At 41.2% G+C, this 14,578-nt stretch overlaps 1 protein-coding gene across 1 annotated transcript; it reads left to right on the top strand.

The window, feature by feature from the left end:
* Positions 1-10,384: 10,384 nt before the first annotated feature.
* Positions 10,385-11,471, top strand: LOC110942690 (calphotin-like). Its single transcript, XM_022184462.1, has 3 exons — positions 10,385-10,645; positions 10,748-10,886; positions 11,092-11,471. The coding sequence occupies exons 1-3, from the start codon at positions 10,385-10,387 to the stop codon at positions 11,469-11,471; spliced, it is 780 nt and encodes a 259-aa protein (XP_022040154.1).
* The last annotated feature ends 3,107 nt before the right edge of the window (positions 11,472-14,578 follow it).

The raw sequence follows: 14,578 nt of genomic DNA, 5'->3' as shown, positions 1-14,578 counted from the left end.
CTCATGGTATGCACACCACTTTGATTTGTCTTTAGTTGCGGCCGGTTTGTCATTTTTTCTGGGCCATCTGGCTTTTTCTCCTAGATTCTGCATCACAAGGATTAGTTCATGGTTATCAACGGAAAAACAATATTCAGAAATTGGAGGATAATCCTCATCATCATCTTCTTGGTCAACAACATGCACGTTCTGGTTGTCAGTTCTGTTATAGGATTTGAATTTGTTGTTCTTGAACGAGGATCCTTGCTTTTCTTGTTTTGAGGATCCTATTAGACTCCCCTGGATCCTCTTGTCATCCTCTAGCCGGATGAACCTGAGTGCCCGAGTCCTTACTTCATCTAGGTTCCTGCATGGTGTCATAACAAGATCATCATAGAATAATGAATCCTTAAGCAATCCCATCTTGAAGGCCTCAACAGCCGTGGCTATATCCAGGTTGGGAATGTCCAAGGATTCTTTACTAAATTTGGTTATATAATCCCTTAATGATTCATTATGACCTTGAGTTATCCTATATAAATCACTAGTTAATCGTTCAAATTTTCTACTACAAGAAAATTGATTATTGAATAAGTTAACTAGATTGGCAAATGAAGTAATAGAGTAAGGGGGAAGACTTAGCAGCCACTTGAGAGCTGATCCAGTAAGAGTGGATCCAAATCCCTTGCATAGGCAAGCTTCCTTTAACCTTTCTAGGTTCGGATTGATCTCCATCCTCTCCCTGTATTGTGCTATGTGTTCCTCAGGATCCGTTGAACCATCATACAGCTTCATAGTTGGAATATGGAATCTTTTGGGTATCTCAGCATCACAAATTGGTGGTGCAAAACGAGATATCTTATGGCTTCCATCTGCAATCTCCGGGATAGGTTTGACCACCCCTGGAACACTTGATATCATATCCTTCAGTTTTTGCATCTCTTTGGCCATAGCATGGTTGATACCTGCATCCTGCATGAATCCATGGTTAGTGGTAAGAGAATTATTCAAAGTGTTACCTCCCATTGGGTTCAAGTTAGGAACACTGGACGTGAATCCATATTGTTGGGACTCTGGGATGATAGAGGGACCAGTGGAAACAATGGTCTGCATTGGAATAAAATCTCCCTGATGGACATCTGAACTCCCTGTTTGCAAACTCTTCAAGGATCCTGGCATCTGGAAGGATCCCTGAAACTAGGATGATCCTGGAACAAAGGAGGATCCTTGAACCTGGGATGATCCTGGAACAAAGGAGGATCCTTGAATCTGGGATGATCCTGGAACAAAGGAGGATCCTTGAACCTGGTGTGCTCCTGAGTAGGCTCCTGAATTCATAAAGGATCCTATATGCTGAGGATAGGATCCTACTGGCTGGAAATATGAATCTGATGCCTGAGTCACTATTGCTGAACTGAAGTGCACTCCTCTTGGTCCACCCACATGTTGAATATCTGGAACCTCTGATGGCTGAGAAGTAACCACCGGAGTATCAAAATTCAAAGATTTGGGCACCAGTGGAGAACGATCCTCTGCCGCTTTCTTTTGTTTCTTGAGATCTCCGATTTCTTTGAGGATCCTGTCATTGGTCTTGTCCTGTTGCTGTATATGATCTCTCATCTGCAAAAACAAAGTAAATATGTCACTAGTAGTGGGAGTATAGGAAGCAGAAGAAGTTGGAGGTTTAGAGAAAATAGGAGTTGGTTTCTTCTCAGCATTTTTCTGAGATCCAGTTGGTGGTGGAGGCAAAGGTGGAATGCCCTGAGATGAATTGACCGCAGACATCGCAGTAGAGGTATTCTTCACCGATGAAGCCATGTATTCGTATGCAACGATCCGGAATGATCACCAAGAGAAAACTTTCTTATGAATGAAGCACCAGTTGCCCCACGGTGGGCGCCAAACTGTTTTGGTCAAAAATCTCACAAGGATAATGCAACCAAACTTTCTGTAATGGGGAATGATGCTTGAAATGATGAATAAAGATAAGGATCACTTAAATGTAAATTGCACAAGTGACACAAAGATTTATACGAGGAAAAAGCCCTTGATCAATGAATGATCTCCAGCATAAAGAACCTCGGGTGATGGAAACTACCGATCACCAACTTCCAATATAACAAATAATGTTTACAACTTTGGATAGTAACGAGCTAGGTACAAGGATCACTATGGTGTAGTATGCTAGAGCGTGTAAGAAATATGTCGTCCTCTCCAAATGCTTGAGAGTGCCATTTATATAAGGGTGTGTGGTTGAATTTAGGCAAGTCACCTAACTACTAGCTCGTTACCCCTTTTAGAAATAGAAGTAAATTTAGCCTAACAAATTATCCATAATTTGTGCTAAGTTTCCATATTCTCCACAACGTCTATTTCCGGTTATGCATGTGCGAAATTAGCGTGGAAGATTCTTTAATAACGTTTGCCAAGTCCAGGTCCAACTCGTAATTCCTGCAAGACAACATGAAATTCAAAGAGAACAAGCGTTAATATGAGGATCCTTAGGATGATCCATGATCCTGATCCTGAAGCTCTTCTGAGGATCACTATCTGCCACGGAAACAAGGATCACTGTTAGGATATCATGTAAGGATCATAGGTCATTAAAAATCCTGCCCTAACATCCATCGTAATAGGTTTAAAGTTGTGCAGGAAAGGAAAAAAGGCAGGATCACAATGGTTTCATCCCCCAAACAGAGGATCCCTCCACCATATGTAATCCTACCTATTGTCTGAAGGATCCTAGATCCTTAATCCTAAAAACTATTGTTCACAAGTACAGACCATCAAACTGTTCAAAACAAACAACCACTAAACAAAAAAAATTGGGCTCCGGCCAAGTCTCGAAATTTCCATCATTGCCTAATCCCGCAGCCTAGACCTTCGCTGCATCCTCACCACCAGCTCCACTTACCTCACCGCCCTGATCCTTGCCACTGCCTCCAGCCTCAAGTGTCAAGATCTCCTCAGCCTCTTCATCGTCCTCTAGTTCAGCCAGCCTTGCTTTCCAGCCCTCCACATCCCAGGTGCTCTTGTCAAAAGCAGGATCCTGAGCTTCCATGGCCATTTGCAGCTGGATCTTGTACATTGTTATGGCGGCGGAGACCTTAGCATCCTGGGTGATCTCGTGCTTCTCATAGTCAAAGTTGATCAGCATCTTGGCAGCATCATTCTTGGTGGCCTGGAGATCCTTCTGAAGATCAGTTATCTTGAGGTCTTTCAGCACAGCAACTTGTTGAAGATCAGCGATCTTGCTATCCTGATCCTCAACGTGGCCAACATAGGTCTCTATCTCAGCAAATTTCTGCAAGGAAAACAAGGATATTGTCAGAACCAAGTGATCCTCATGCAAGCTGGATGTACAAGCAGGGACAGTGATCCTTACCTCATTGAAGTAGTCCATGAACTGTTGGCGGATCAAGGGAAGGCCTTGCAAATCCTCAGCCTCGGAGGCCTTCCTCTTCTTGCCTCCCTTCCCCCTGAGGGGTGCCTTGGGGATTGAAGCCGTTGGGCTAGCAGGAGTCTTCTTCCTCGAGGATTTGACATTGGTGAGATCGGTGATGCTGAACTTCGAAGCTGATTTGGTGGACTTTCTGGCACCTATACAACCAAAACAAGATAAGTATCTAAATTTTACTTGAATTTCATTATCTAATTAAACCTTTAAACAAGGATACTTACTTGACATCGTGACAGAACCAGAGGATACTTCCTGAGAATCTTGGGTGGTAGACTTGAAAGTTCTTATTTCAGGGTCCAGTCTCTTGAAAGCCAAAAGTCTCTCTTTAGCAGCCGGAGTCAGTCTGAGATGTGCAACGGAGATAGCTGTACAACAAAAGAACAATAAAAAGTCAGTGATCATTATATCAAAAGAAAGGTTCTCTGGTGATCCTCCCCAGGATCCTTCATCCTACCATAGGTAGCCCATGTCTTGGGTAGATCCTTCCCATATGGGATAGAATCTCTCCTCACAAAGAAGAAGCGCCGCTTCCAGTTGGTGTCATTCTTGGTGGCCTTGAAGATTGGATGCTCCTCCCCAGGTTTTCGTTTGAATAGATAGCGATGGGAACCAAAGGTGGTCAGGTCATATAGTTCTCCTAACTCAGCCATGCCTAAATCTATCCCCTCCTGCTCGATGATCCTTTCAAGGGTATATAAGACCCTCCAGATCATCGGCATAGCTTGGATGTAGGATATGCCGGTCAGGGAGAAGAAGGATTGGGTGAAAGCTGGGAAACGATACGTGTAACCTATGGCAAACGGGGTCACAGGGAAGGCAACCCACGAATCAGAAGTATGATCGCTCAGGGCAGAAGGATCATAGGGTTTGAACACGGTGTTTGCAGGAAAACAGTACCGGACCCTGTCAATTTGAGGATCGATGAAGATACAACGTTCTTTAGCAGAGTCTGTGATGATCCCTTGACTCTTGAAGGGGCTTTCCTTCCGGTGATCTTTAGCAGGGGAATTCCGAAGCATCATTTTGAACGGAATAGTAAAAAGAAAGAAAAACAGAGCAAGCAAAAAGAGAAGATGAAGGGGAGAATACCCGGTTGATCTTCTGAATACGGTTATAAAGGGAGTAGCTTTGAATTTAAATGCATTCGATCATATCTCTATCTCTATTTATAATCATGATTTTGCAGGAATGTCACTTCTGTGACGTCACGACGCAACGGCTAGTTAGAAATTAACGGCTAGAAATCCGTTGAGTTTGTTGCAGATAAGATCAAGAAAACTTAATTCGTTACTTTTACATTACACTCCTTATATTTTGGGGGAAATTGTTAGGGGAGGATTTTCTAACAAGTAGTGATCCTTACTTATTATCCTGACAAGTGATCCTTACTTCTGTGACAGATAGTGATCCTCAGAAGAGCTTCAGGATCAGGATCATGGATCACCTTAAGGATCCTCATACTAACGATTGGCTATTTGTATTTCGTATTATTTTGCAGGAGTATTGAACTTGACTTGGTCTTGGAAACGTTACTATGGAATATTCCACAAGTATTTCGCTCTCATTTGAATGAAAATGGACGTTGTGGAGAACGTGGGAGAATGGCATGAAAGTCGGGCAGTTAGTTAGCTTAGTTTAGCTTTCATATTTAAAGGGGTGACGAGCTAAAATTAGAACACTTAGCCATTTTTTGCTTACACACACTCTCGTACAATTGTAGTCACAAAGCTCTCAGCAAACACTTAGCATTTCTCACACTTTTACACGTTTTAGCATAGTGATCCTTGTACTTAGCTCGTCACTATCCGAAGTTGTAAACTTTAATTGATTTATTTGAGTTTGGTGATCGGTAGTTGCCATCACCCGAGATTTTTTATGCCGGAGATCATTCATTGATCAAGGGCTTTTTCCTCGTATAAATCCTTGTGTTGTTCGTGCAATTTATTTCATAGTGATCCTTATCATAATTCTTCATTTCAAGCATCATTCCCCGTAACTTGGACTTTGGTTGCATTATCCTCGTTAGATTTTTTACCAAAACAGTAATATAGGTCTACGAGGATTCTTCGTAAGAATCCAAGTTTCTCGCAGAAACTACAAGACCATATTCATCAAGTTTGTTTTTGATATTTCCACCTTGTGCGAAAACAAAACCTGTAGAGTAAAAATTTCGGGGATGAAATTTCCTAAACAGGGGGAGACTGTGACACCCGGCTTTTCAGGCCGTAGCGTACAATTGTAACACGTGTTGTGAATAGATAAAAGGCTATATTTGATTAATTATTATGTTTATATGTGAAGATTAATGAGTTGGTAAATTTAAACCTCGGTAAAAATTATGTTGGCAACCGTAAAATAAACGCTTATCGCGTAACGATTAAAATGCGAAACGAACGTCGGTGACCATCCGATCAGTGTTAAAATCCTAAAAATAGTCTTTTATGATTAGAATAATTATTTTAATCATATCCGTATGGAAAAATAATTTAAAACGCTAGGAAACTCTATTTTTCGAGTTTAAGCGCGTATCGCGCGATGCAACGTGTGTACCGACAAAATACTGTCAACACAGCCTGTCAAGGCAACTGATAATCATTTTAGTAATAATTCGATGAGTTTATTACTTTAGAATGATAAAAATAAACAAAAACGCATAAATCCCTATTTTTGCGATTTTAAGCGCGTACCGCGCAACACAGCGCGTATACTACCAAATACAGGCAACGTCGCCAGTCCCGGCTAACAAAATATTGTTCAATAATATTTTGGTGAGTTTGTTTTTATAGAGTGTTAAAATAATTTAAAACGCACTAAAACGGGATTAAAACGCTAGATAATATACCCGGTATCCAGTAAAATATCAGTTTTGGCCAAAAAAATTATATATATAAATGTATGTATATCTAAGAAATCATGTGGGATGTGTGTGGAAAGAGAGATGGCAGCCATGCATGCATGCTCTCTCTCCTCTCTCATATTCTCATTGGTCCTAATGGGAGGTGGCATGATTAACTCTTCCCCAACACCCCATATAGTCATAGTTTCAAGACACAATTCAACAATTCACTAAAACACTCTCTCTCACTAACCAAATCAGCCGAACACTCCTCTAACACATCAATTTCGAAAATTCCAACATTGTTCTTGAGGATTCAAACTCATTACAAGGTGTTTATGAGTCCATATGGTGATCTAGAGGTGATTTTAGGGTGTTTTAAGCATCAAGGTATAAAAAACCCACTAAGAACCTTGAAGGTATAAAAATCATTTTCTAAATTTGTTCTTGGTTCATAATGATGTTGATGATCTTGAAAAGTTTCTTTTGTTCTTGGATTTAAACACAAACTTGACATCTAAAAACAAATGGGTTTTTGAATAAATAAAAATGGATGAATATGTGTATGTATGTATGACTGTAGGATTATGTGTGTGTATATATGATTGTGTTTTGATTTTTGATTGAGTGATTCTTGAATATTGTGATTCTTGAATAGTAGAATACATGCATGAATCAAAAGTGTCATAAAAGAATGTTTTAAAGGTGTTTCACGATTTAAAAGGGATTTGATGAAAGAATGAACTTTTGGAAGTTCATGTGGGTGAAAATATTTTGTAAATGTGACAACCCTCACAAATCCAGGTATCCGTACAAATTAATTAGTGCTTAATTACTGTGCTTGATTACATTTATGATTAAACTGCTTTCTGTTTTCTGATACATACATACTCATCCATCACGTTTTATACTGTCACTCCATTTATTATACACAAACAATAGTGACAAACCTGATGCACAAAAGCACAGTTAGCACAGTGAGCGGATAACCATAAAGACATGCCGACAATGCCCGCACTAGACAGACAATATTTCTGAGGCCAGTGTGAGCCAGAGATAGATCACTACACTAGTAGGGAGTGTAGGGAGGTGAGGATCATAAAACTGCGTCACTAGGTGATAGTTATAGTGCCCGGAAGTGCCTAGAACATACTTAAGGTGCAGAATTCTGCACTGATTACCAAAAATTCAGCATTTCACAATGCTAGTAAAGTGCAAAAACTTGGTAAAATAGTCCTAGATATTTTCCAAAGTGTTGGAAATTTAATGTGTCACTAAAAACAATATAAAAGACACTTTATAGCTTTATTTAGCACTTTAACGGATCAACATCCAACCGGACTTTACCTAGAACATGAAAATATTGCCAAACACATTGTTTTTACTTTTCTGAGCTAGTTAGGGTCCCCGAACACCCTAACACACTTTATATTATAACACACATAATAATACACTAACTATACCCTTTAATCCTAACCAAATTGTAACTAGTTCCATTACACCACAACCCTACCCCCCCCCACTTCGACGGTTACAAGGGGTGGGACACCCCCTTGCTTTCTTTTGAATATTTAATAGTTAATGTTGGTCGTTAGGGAGCACTTTATATGTTGGTTAATAGAGAACTTGGGTTATAAATAAGTCTAAGAGTCTTGAACCTTCATTTCATCAAACACTCACCATCAACAATTTCTGTCCTCTCCTCCTTCCACCACCTACGGCCGCCACCCTCCTCCACCATATCACCACCATCCAACTTCCATACAAGTGTTCTACATACATACAAAGGTGCAAGAGGTCCTACAAACAAGCTTGGTGCACTTGGAAGCTCAAGGACCACTCTTGTTTTCTTTTATCCACCACTTTTACGCCTTGTTTCTCCCCTAGCCTTGTGCTAGTAGTAAGTGCTCCAAAACATCATCTTGTTCTTGTATTTAGTGGTTAATAGATGATAGAATGATTAAATGTTGAAAACACTTATGAACATAAACTAAGTCTTGAACATAAAGTGATAAAGGGTGGATAAAGAGAAGATATATGGGTAAAACATGTAGAACTTGTGTTGTTGTGATTATTACATGTTGTTTGTTAGTAAAAGTAGGATGGATCATCATCTAAACATACTAGTTCATGTTTAAGAACATGAACTAGCAAGATGTAAATGATAGAGTTATGAAGGATGATGAAACCATCCATTCATGAACTTTGAACTTGAATAAATGTAATTTTTCTTGAAAAATAAGGTTACAAACTTGTAGATCTAAAGATCTACAAGTGGGTTTTCGGAAGAACCAAGTGAAAAATACTAGTTTTGTTAAAACCCGGATCTTGTATGAACTAAAAGCATTTGTAGAAAGTAAACAAGTGTGTGAACACTTGTGTAACAAGGAAATTTAACAACGAAATATTTTTGTAAAACATGACTAGAAGTTGTTAAACTCCAAATTCTTTAAAAATAAAGTTTTTAAGAAACTAATCTTATTTTTAAAGATAACAAGACTTACTAAGCATGTTAGTGATCTACTACATATTTTTACAAACTTCCAAGTACATGAGTTGTGATTTAGGCTTATTTTTGTCAAGTTTGGATTGTATATTGTTGATTGATGATTGTTGATTGATTTTTCAAAAGAAAATGATATGCTAAAAGCATGGACACCTCCATTTACAGAGGAAACTCTGGCGAAATTTTTATAACAAATGGTTACACATATATTTCTAACTTGGTTTTCAAAATAAACTTCGCCATGATTTTTATTACAAAAATACCAAGTACCGGAAGTGGAGTTTCGTAAATAAAATTTGTTAAATATATATTTAGAATATATATTTTAATAAGACGCTTGTGTGATTGTTTGTCAATATGTGAACTAGATATATATTATTTTTAGGGTAAAAATAATATAACTTGAAAATACCGTGAAATTACGACTACAAAATAATACCAACGCTCTCACAAAATAATTATTTAAGTTACACGAGTATCGTTGTTACAACGCGAACTTTAAAACGTAACTTATGTATATTTCGGGAAATACTCTTATATGTATATTTTGATAAGTATTATTTTGGAGGTGACTGTGTCTTACAGCCGAAGGCCGGGTAACAAATTTGCTTGGTTTGAGTTTCCCTGCACTTTCTCACACATACCAGTGGCTTTGCAACCCATTGGTGATCTCTTTTTCCTTATTGCTACATACCAGGGACTTTTATACATACATTAACGGTTTATACATACTCACTTTTACATGAACTCGCTCAACTTTTTGTTGATTTTTCAAACTACATGTATTTCAGGAAATTAGGGGATCTGGCAAGGTATGCAGTGTCGTCAAGCTGCGTAAGGAATAAGGATGTCATCCGAGTTTAGGAAATGTGACCTTTGCCTGGACGGGTTGCAAGTCTTAAACTGTGTTTTTATTTCATGTCTTTCGTTATATCGTTGAACATGTTTTCATTATGTCATGGTTGTATTTGGTTTGTTGTGTCGACTTTTAAAAACAATGTTGTTGTGTTAACTTTTTAAACTTGAATGAATGGATGAACATCATGGTTTTATCTTCATATAGCATTGTTGTGATTATGCTATGGTATTAAGAAGTCACACCAAATAAACCCACGCTTCCGCAAAAGCCAGGGTGTGACAGCTTGGTATCAGAGCATTGATCATAGCGAACTAGAATTCTTTCTAAAGTCTAGACTATGATCACTAGGGCTCTCTCGAAAACATTTTTACATTGCATACACTAAACGTCCAGATCTAGGACACAAAACATTTTTTTTACGAACAAAAAGTACGAGCACTTTTTCAAAATTTATGGTTCAGCCTTGGCGACTAAGGGAGTTCAGCCCTAGAGGCTGGGGAGGTTCAGCCTTAAAGGCTGGGAAGATTCAGTCATGAAGACTGAGGGGCCAATCTTAGAGATTGGGGAGGTTTTAGTCTTAGAGGAGAGGGAGTTAGTCTGAGAGGCTAGGAGGTTCAGTCTGAGAGGCTGGAAGGATAGTCTAGTAAGACTAGGATAATTGCTTGTTTGCTTTATGGTGACTTATATGTTTATTTGATCTTATGTTGATTATTTTTGCATATGCGTGGTTGTGTTACAGACACCATGGTTTCATCTTCAGACACAGGAGTTTCGGACACCTTGGATCCTATGGCAGTTGTGTCCGATGACGAGATTCCATCAGAGCGAGAGGTCTACACATCAGACACCACCAGCACTGACAACGACGATTTTCAGCCCTTCGCGCTGCCTGACGTCGGAGTGGAGCCTGCTGATAGCCTTCCTGTCGCGGATTTACCACTTGCGGTGATCCCTGCTCCTCTACCACTTGCTGCTTTTCCAGTCGTAGACATGCCACTCGATGTTGTTTCTGACGATGACATCGATCTGTTTGAGGAGGACCCACCTGAGGCTGACCATGAGGGCGGGGCCCCTATTGTTGCTGATGTTATTCTTCCCGTTGCAAAGGCCCCTGCAGAGGAGCTTCCTGCTGATTCACCTGTCCCAGATTCCTTTGAGTCTGTGGCATCTGCGTCCTTACACACTCAGGGAGTTCAACATCACTCTTCAGACGCCGATCCTGACATGGCGTTGTCAGCTGCACCCGGTCCCACACACGACTTCAAGTTTGACCACGAGGTTGACGATGATTTTGATCCTGTCTTTCCCCTGATTTCGATCCTGACCAGGAGATCGAGTTCATTCACTTGGACCAGCCTTTAGAGGCGACCGTAGATCCTATTGATCCTTTGTTTGACATTCCAGCTGATTTTGATATGGATCTTGTTGACCCGGAGCCTGTCGTGGCCCAGAGCCTGTAGCTGCTCCTGATCCTACACTAGAGCATGACCCTGTTCATGACGATGCACCAGCCATTGCACCTCTTGTTGACGATATACCCATTGCTGACCCACCAGTTGTTGCTCCACCGTTGGTGGATGATCCTGTTGTTGATGCACCGATTCCTGATCCTGTGCCTGTATTGTATGACTGTGCACCTTTCGCTGCTCATATAGATCCACGATATGCCGACACCCACAACGGATGGATCGATGACGATGACGATTACCCACCATTTGTGTTACCTGTTACACCTCCAGTAGCCCCTGTTTCAGCACCCACTGATATCCCATTGTTTCCCCCACACACCACAGACGCTCACCGCACTGATCTCCCTGTTACGTTCCTTTAGGACATACCGCCACCGCATCCTGGAGAGGGGTCATCTAGGCAGCCGCCTGTTTCTGCTCCACCCATGCTGTCATCACCTTTTCCATTCACATCACAGTTTCCCCATGCTGCACCACCTACTGCACCATCTTTCATGCCATCGAGCGAGCCATTCTTATGGACTACGCCCCCTATCATGCCATTGTCTGATCCGTACCACCCATATCATGTTGGGTACTCTAAGGAGGACATCCTCACATCTTTGATGATACAGCAGGAGGCGTTGACACATCGTATACAGGAGTTGGAGAGAGCTCCACGACCACCTTGCCATTGTCAGACCCCATTTGCAGCACCACACACTCCTCGTCCACTTTCACCTGATTCAGACGTCCGTTTCTTGACCTCTGAGCAGCAGATAGCATATTTGTTGCGCGTCTGTCGTGCTTTAGAGGAGGATTGGTTACATATGCGTCGCCTGTATTACTCTCGTTTTCCTCCTTCTCCTCCGCCATCAGCATAGGCATTTTGATTCGACGCAGGTAGACTTTTGGTGAGAAGACCGCGATTGTGCCGACTATACAACTTTTTTTGAAGACCGCATTTTGATGTCATGACTTTTGATGTTTAGTTTTTGGTTGTTGTTGTAGATGACTAGATAGTTCAGACAAGGGCGATGTGGCCCTTAGTCACTTTTGATGTACGATACAGTCACAAAACTTGTAAATGTTGTACTGTGGTCTTGATTTATGATAGCGCAATCGCAGTATTCTCATTATATGTGTTGTTGGATTGATTATTTCAATTTTATAACATGAGATGTTATGTGCTTGATGAATGGTATTACGTACTTATATTATTTCCTTACTATGACCTGACCAACGTGAAACATCTTTTAGAAGATGCCTCCAAGACGTGATCCGCGCATGCCCACTAATGAGGCAGAACTTCAAGGGATCATTGTCGCCGCTATTGCGCAATACGCTGCTTCTCATGCAGAAACGAGTGGAAATATCTCGCACAACCACGGCAATAATAATCCACCTAATGGAAATGTTAAGTCGTTTGAGATATACTATGATACATTTGGATAATTATAGCACGTTCGCTAATACCATTTGTAAATCCAAACGTATGTGCAGGGTGAACTTACAAGCAATTTCTCGATTGCAAGCCCGTGAATTTCGACGGCACAGGAGGTGCTGTTGAGTTTGTTAGATGGGCTGAGAAGACTGAGTCTGTTCTTAGAATGAGCAAGTGTGCTCCCGAGCAACAAGTGACCTACATCTCAGGGCTGTTTCTGGATGGAGCCCTATCTTGGTGGAATTTGCAAGTGCAAAATTTGGGTGAAGCTGCTGCTTATGCGATGTCATGGAATGAGCTAAAGGAGCTCATGAGAAGGAAGTACTTCTCACGTGCTGAAATTCAGAAGCTAGAGACTGAGTTCTGGCACCTAAAATTGGAAGGTCCCAAGATTGCAGAGTATGTTAAGAGATTCCACGATTTGTCCCATGTAGTGCCGTACATGGTCACACCGGAGTTTAAACGTATTGAGCGCTTTATCTAGGGATTGGCACCTCAGATCATGAGTATGGTTACTACTTCCAAGCCCGCAACCATCACAGAAGCCATTGATCTTAGTGTGGCACTTACTGAGGAAGCTATTCGATTGAACAAGTTTTCCGTTACTGAACAGAAGAAGAAAGAGACTCATGTGGAGTCGTCTGGTGAAAATAAAAGGAAATTTTCAAACTTCAAGCAAGGTACAAGCAATGTGAACAAGAAGGGTGAATCAAGCACACCGGCCAGAGCTGCAACCGGTATTGAGAACAAAGGAAAGGGTTATATGGGTACTCTGCCCAAGTGTAATACGTGCCAGCGCCATCATACTGGCCAATGCAGATTGAGGAGGTGTGAATCATGTGGAAGGAACGGCCACACAAAGGATACGTGTTGGGATGGAACTGGTGCTGGGCATACTGGTAATCGAGGTTATGGGAATGGTAATGGAAACCACCAGCAGGGAGGAAATGGTGGAAATGGAAACTGTGGAAACGTTGCGAATCAAGCTGGGTATGGAAATCGCAACTGAAACAACACACAAGCTGGAAACGGAGGTGGTAATGGTCAAGGACCCCGATGTTTTAATTGTGGAGAAGTTGGGCACTTTAAGAAGGAATGCCCAAAGCTGAACCAAGCCCGTGGAAGAGTGTTTAACATAGGAGCAAGGGAAGCGCGCCAGGATCCCAACGTTGTCACTGGTACGTTCCCTATAAATGAACGCTTTACATCTGTTCTGTTTGATACTGGTGCCGACTATAGCTTTGCATCATTAGAATTTAAGAGTATGCTTGGGTTAACTGCTAGTAAGTTAGATGTTTCGTACTCAATTGAACTGGCTAATGGAAAGCTAGTTGAAGCAAATGAAGTCGTTAGAGGATGTGTAATTGAACTGGGAGAACGCGAGTTCACTTTGGATCTACTACCAGTCGAGTTGGTAAGCTTCGACGTGGTAGTAGGGATGGATTGGTTGTCAAGCAACAAAGCCAAGATTGTTTGTCACGAGAAGACCATTCGCATCCCAATAGAAGACAGAGAAACGATCGTGGTTCACGGAGAGAAGCGCGATACGCCTTTGAGAATCATCAGCTGTCTGAAAGCTCGAAAGTATTTACAGAGGGATGTGTTGCCTTCTTGGCACACATCGTGGATAAAGAAGCTGTTGAGCCGAAGATCAAAGACATCCCAGTGGTAAGGGAATATCCTGAAGTCTTTCCAGAAGACTTGCCAAGATTGCCACCTCAGAGACAAGTTGAGTTCCACATTGACTTAGTTCCAGGCGCCGCACCTGTGGCTAAGGCACCCTATCGACTTGCACCTTCGGAGATGCAGGAGTTGTCGACGCAGCTCCAGGAGCTGTTAGACAAGGGATTTATCAGACCAAGCTTCTCACCTTGGGGAGCTCCAGTTTTGTTTGTCAAGAAAAAGGATAGTAGTTTTCGTATGTGTATCGACTAGCGAGAGTTGAACAAGTTGACAATCAAGAATAGATATCCTCTGCCACGAATTGATGATCTATTCGATCAGCTGCAAGGTTCAAGTTTCTATTCAAAGATCGATTTGCAATCA

Source organism: Helianthus annuus, chromosome 12 (assembly GCF_002127325.2).
Source record: "Helianthus annuus cultivar XRQ/B chromosome 12, HanXRQr2.0-SUNRISE, whole genome shotgun sequence".
NCBI lineage: Eukaryota > Viridiplantae > Streptophyta > Magnoliopsida > Asterales > Asteraceae > Helianthus > Helianthus annuus.
The sequence above is the reverse complement of the archived record's forward strand: the minus strand, read 5'-3'. Positions and strand labels throughout refer to the sequence as shown.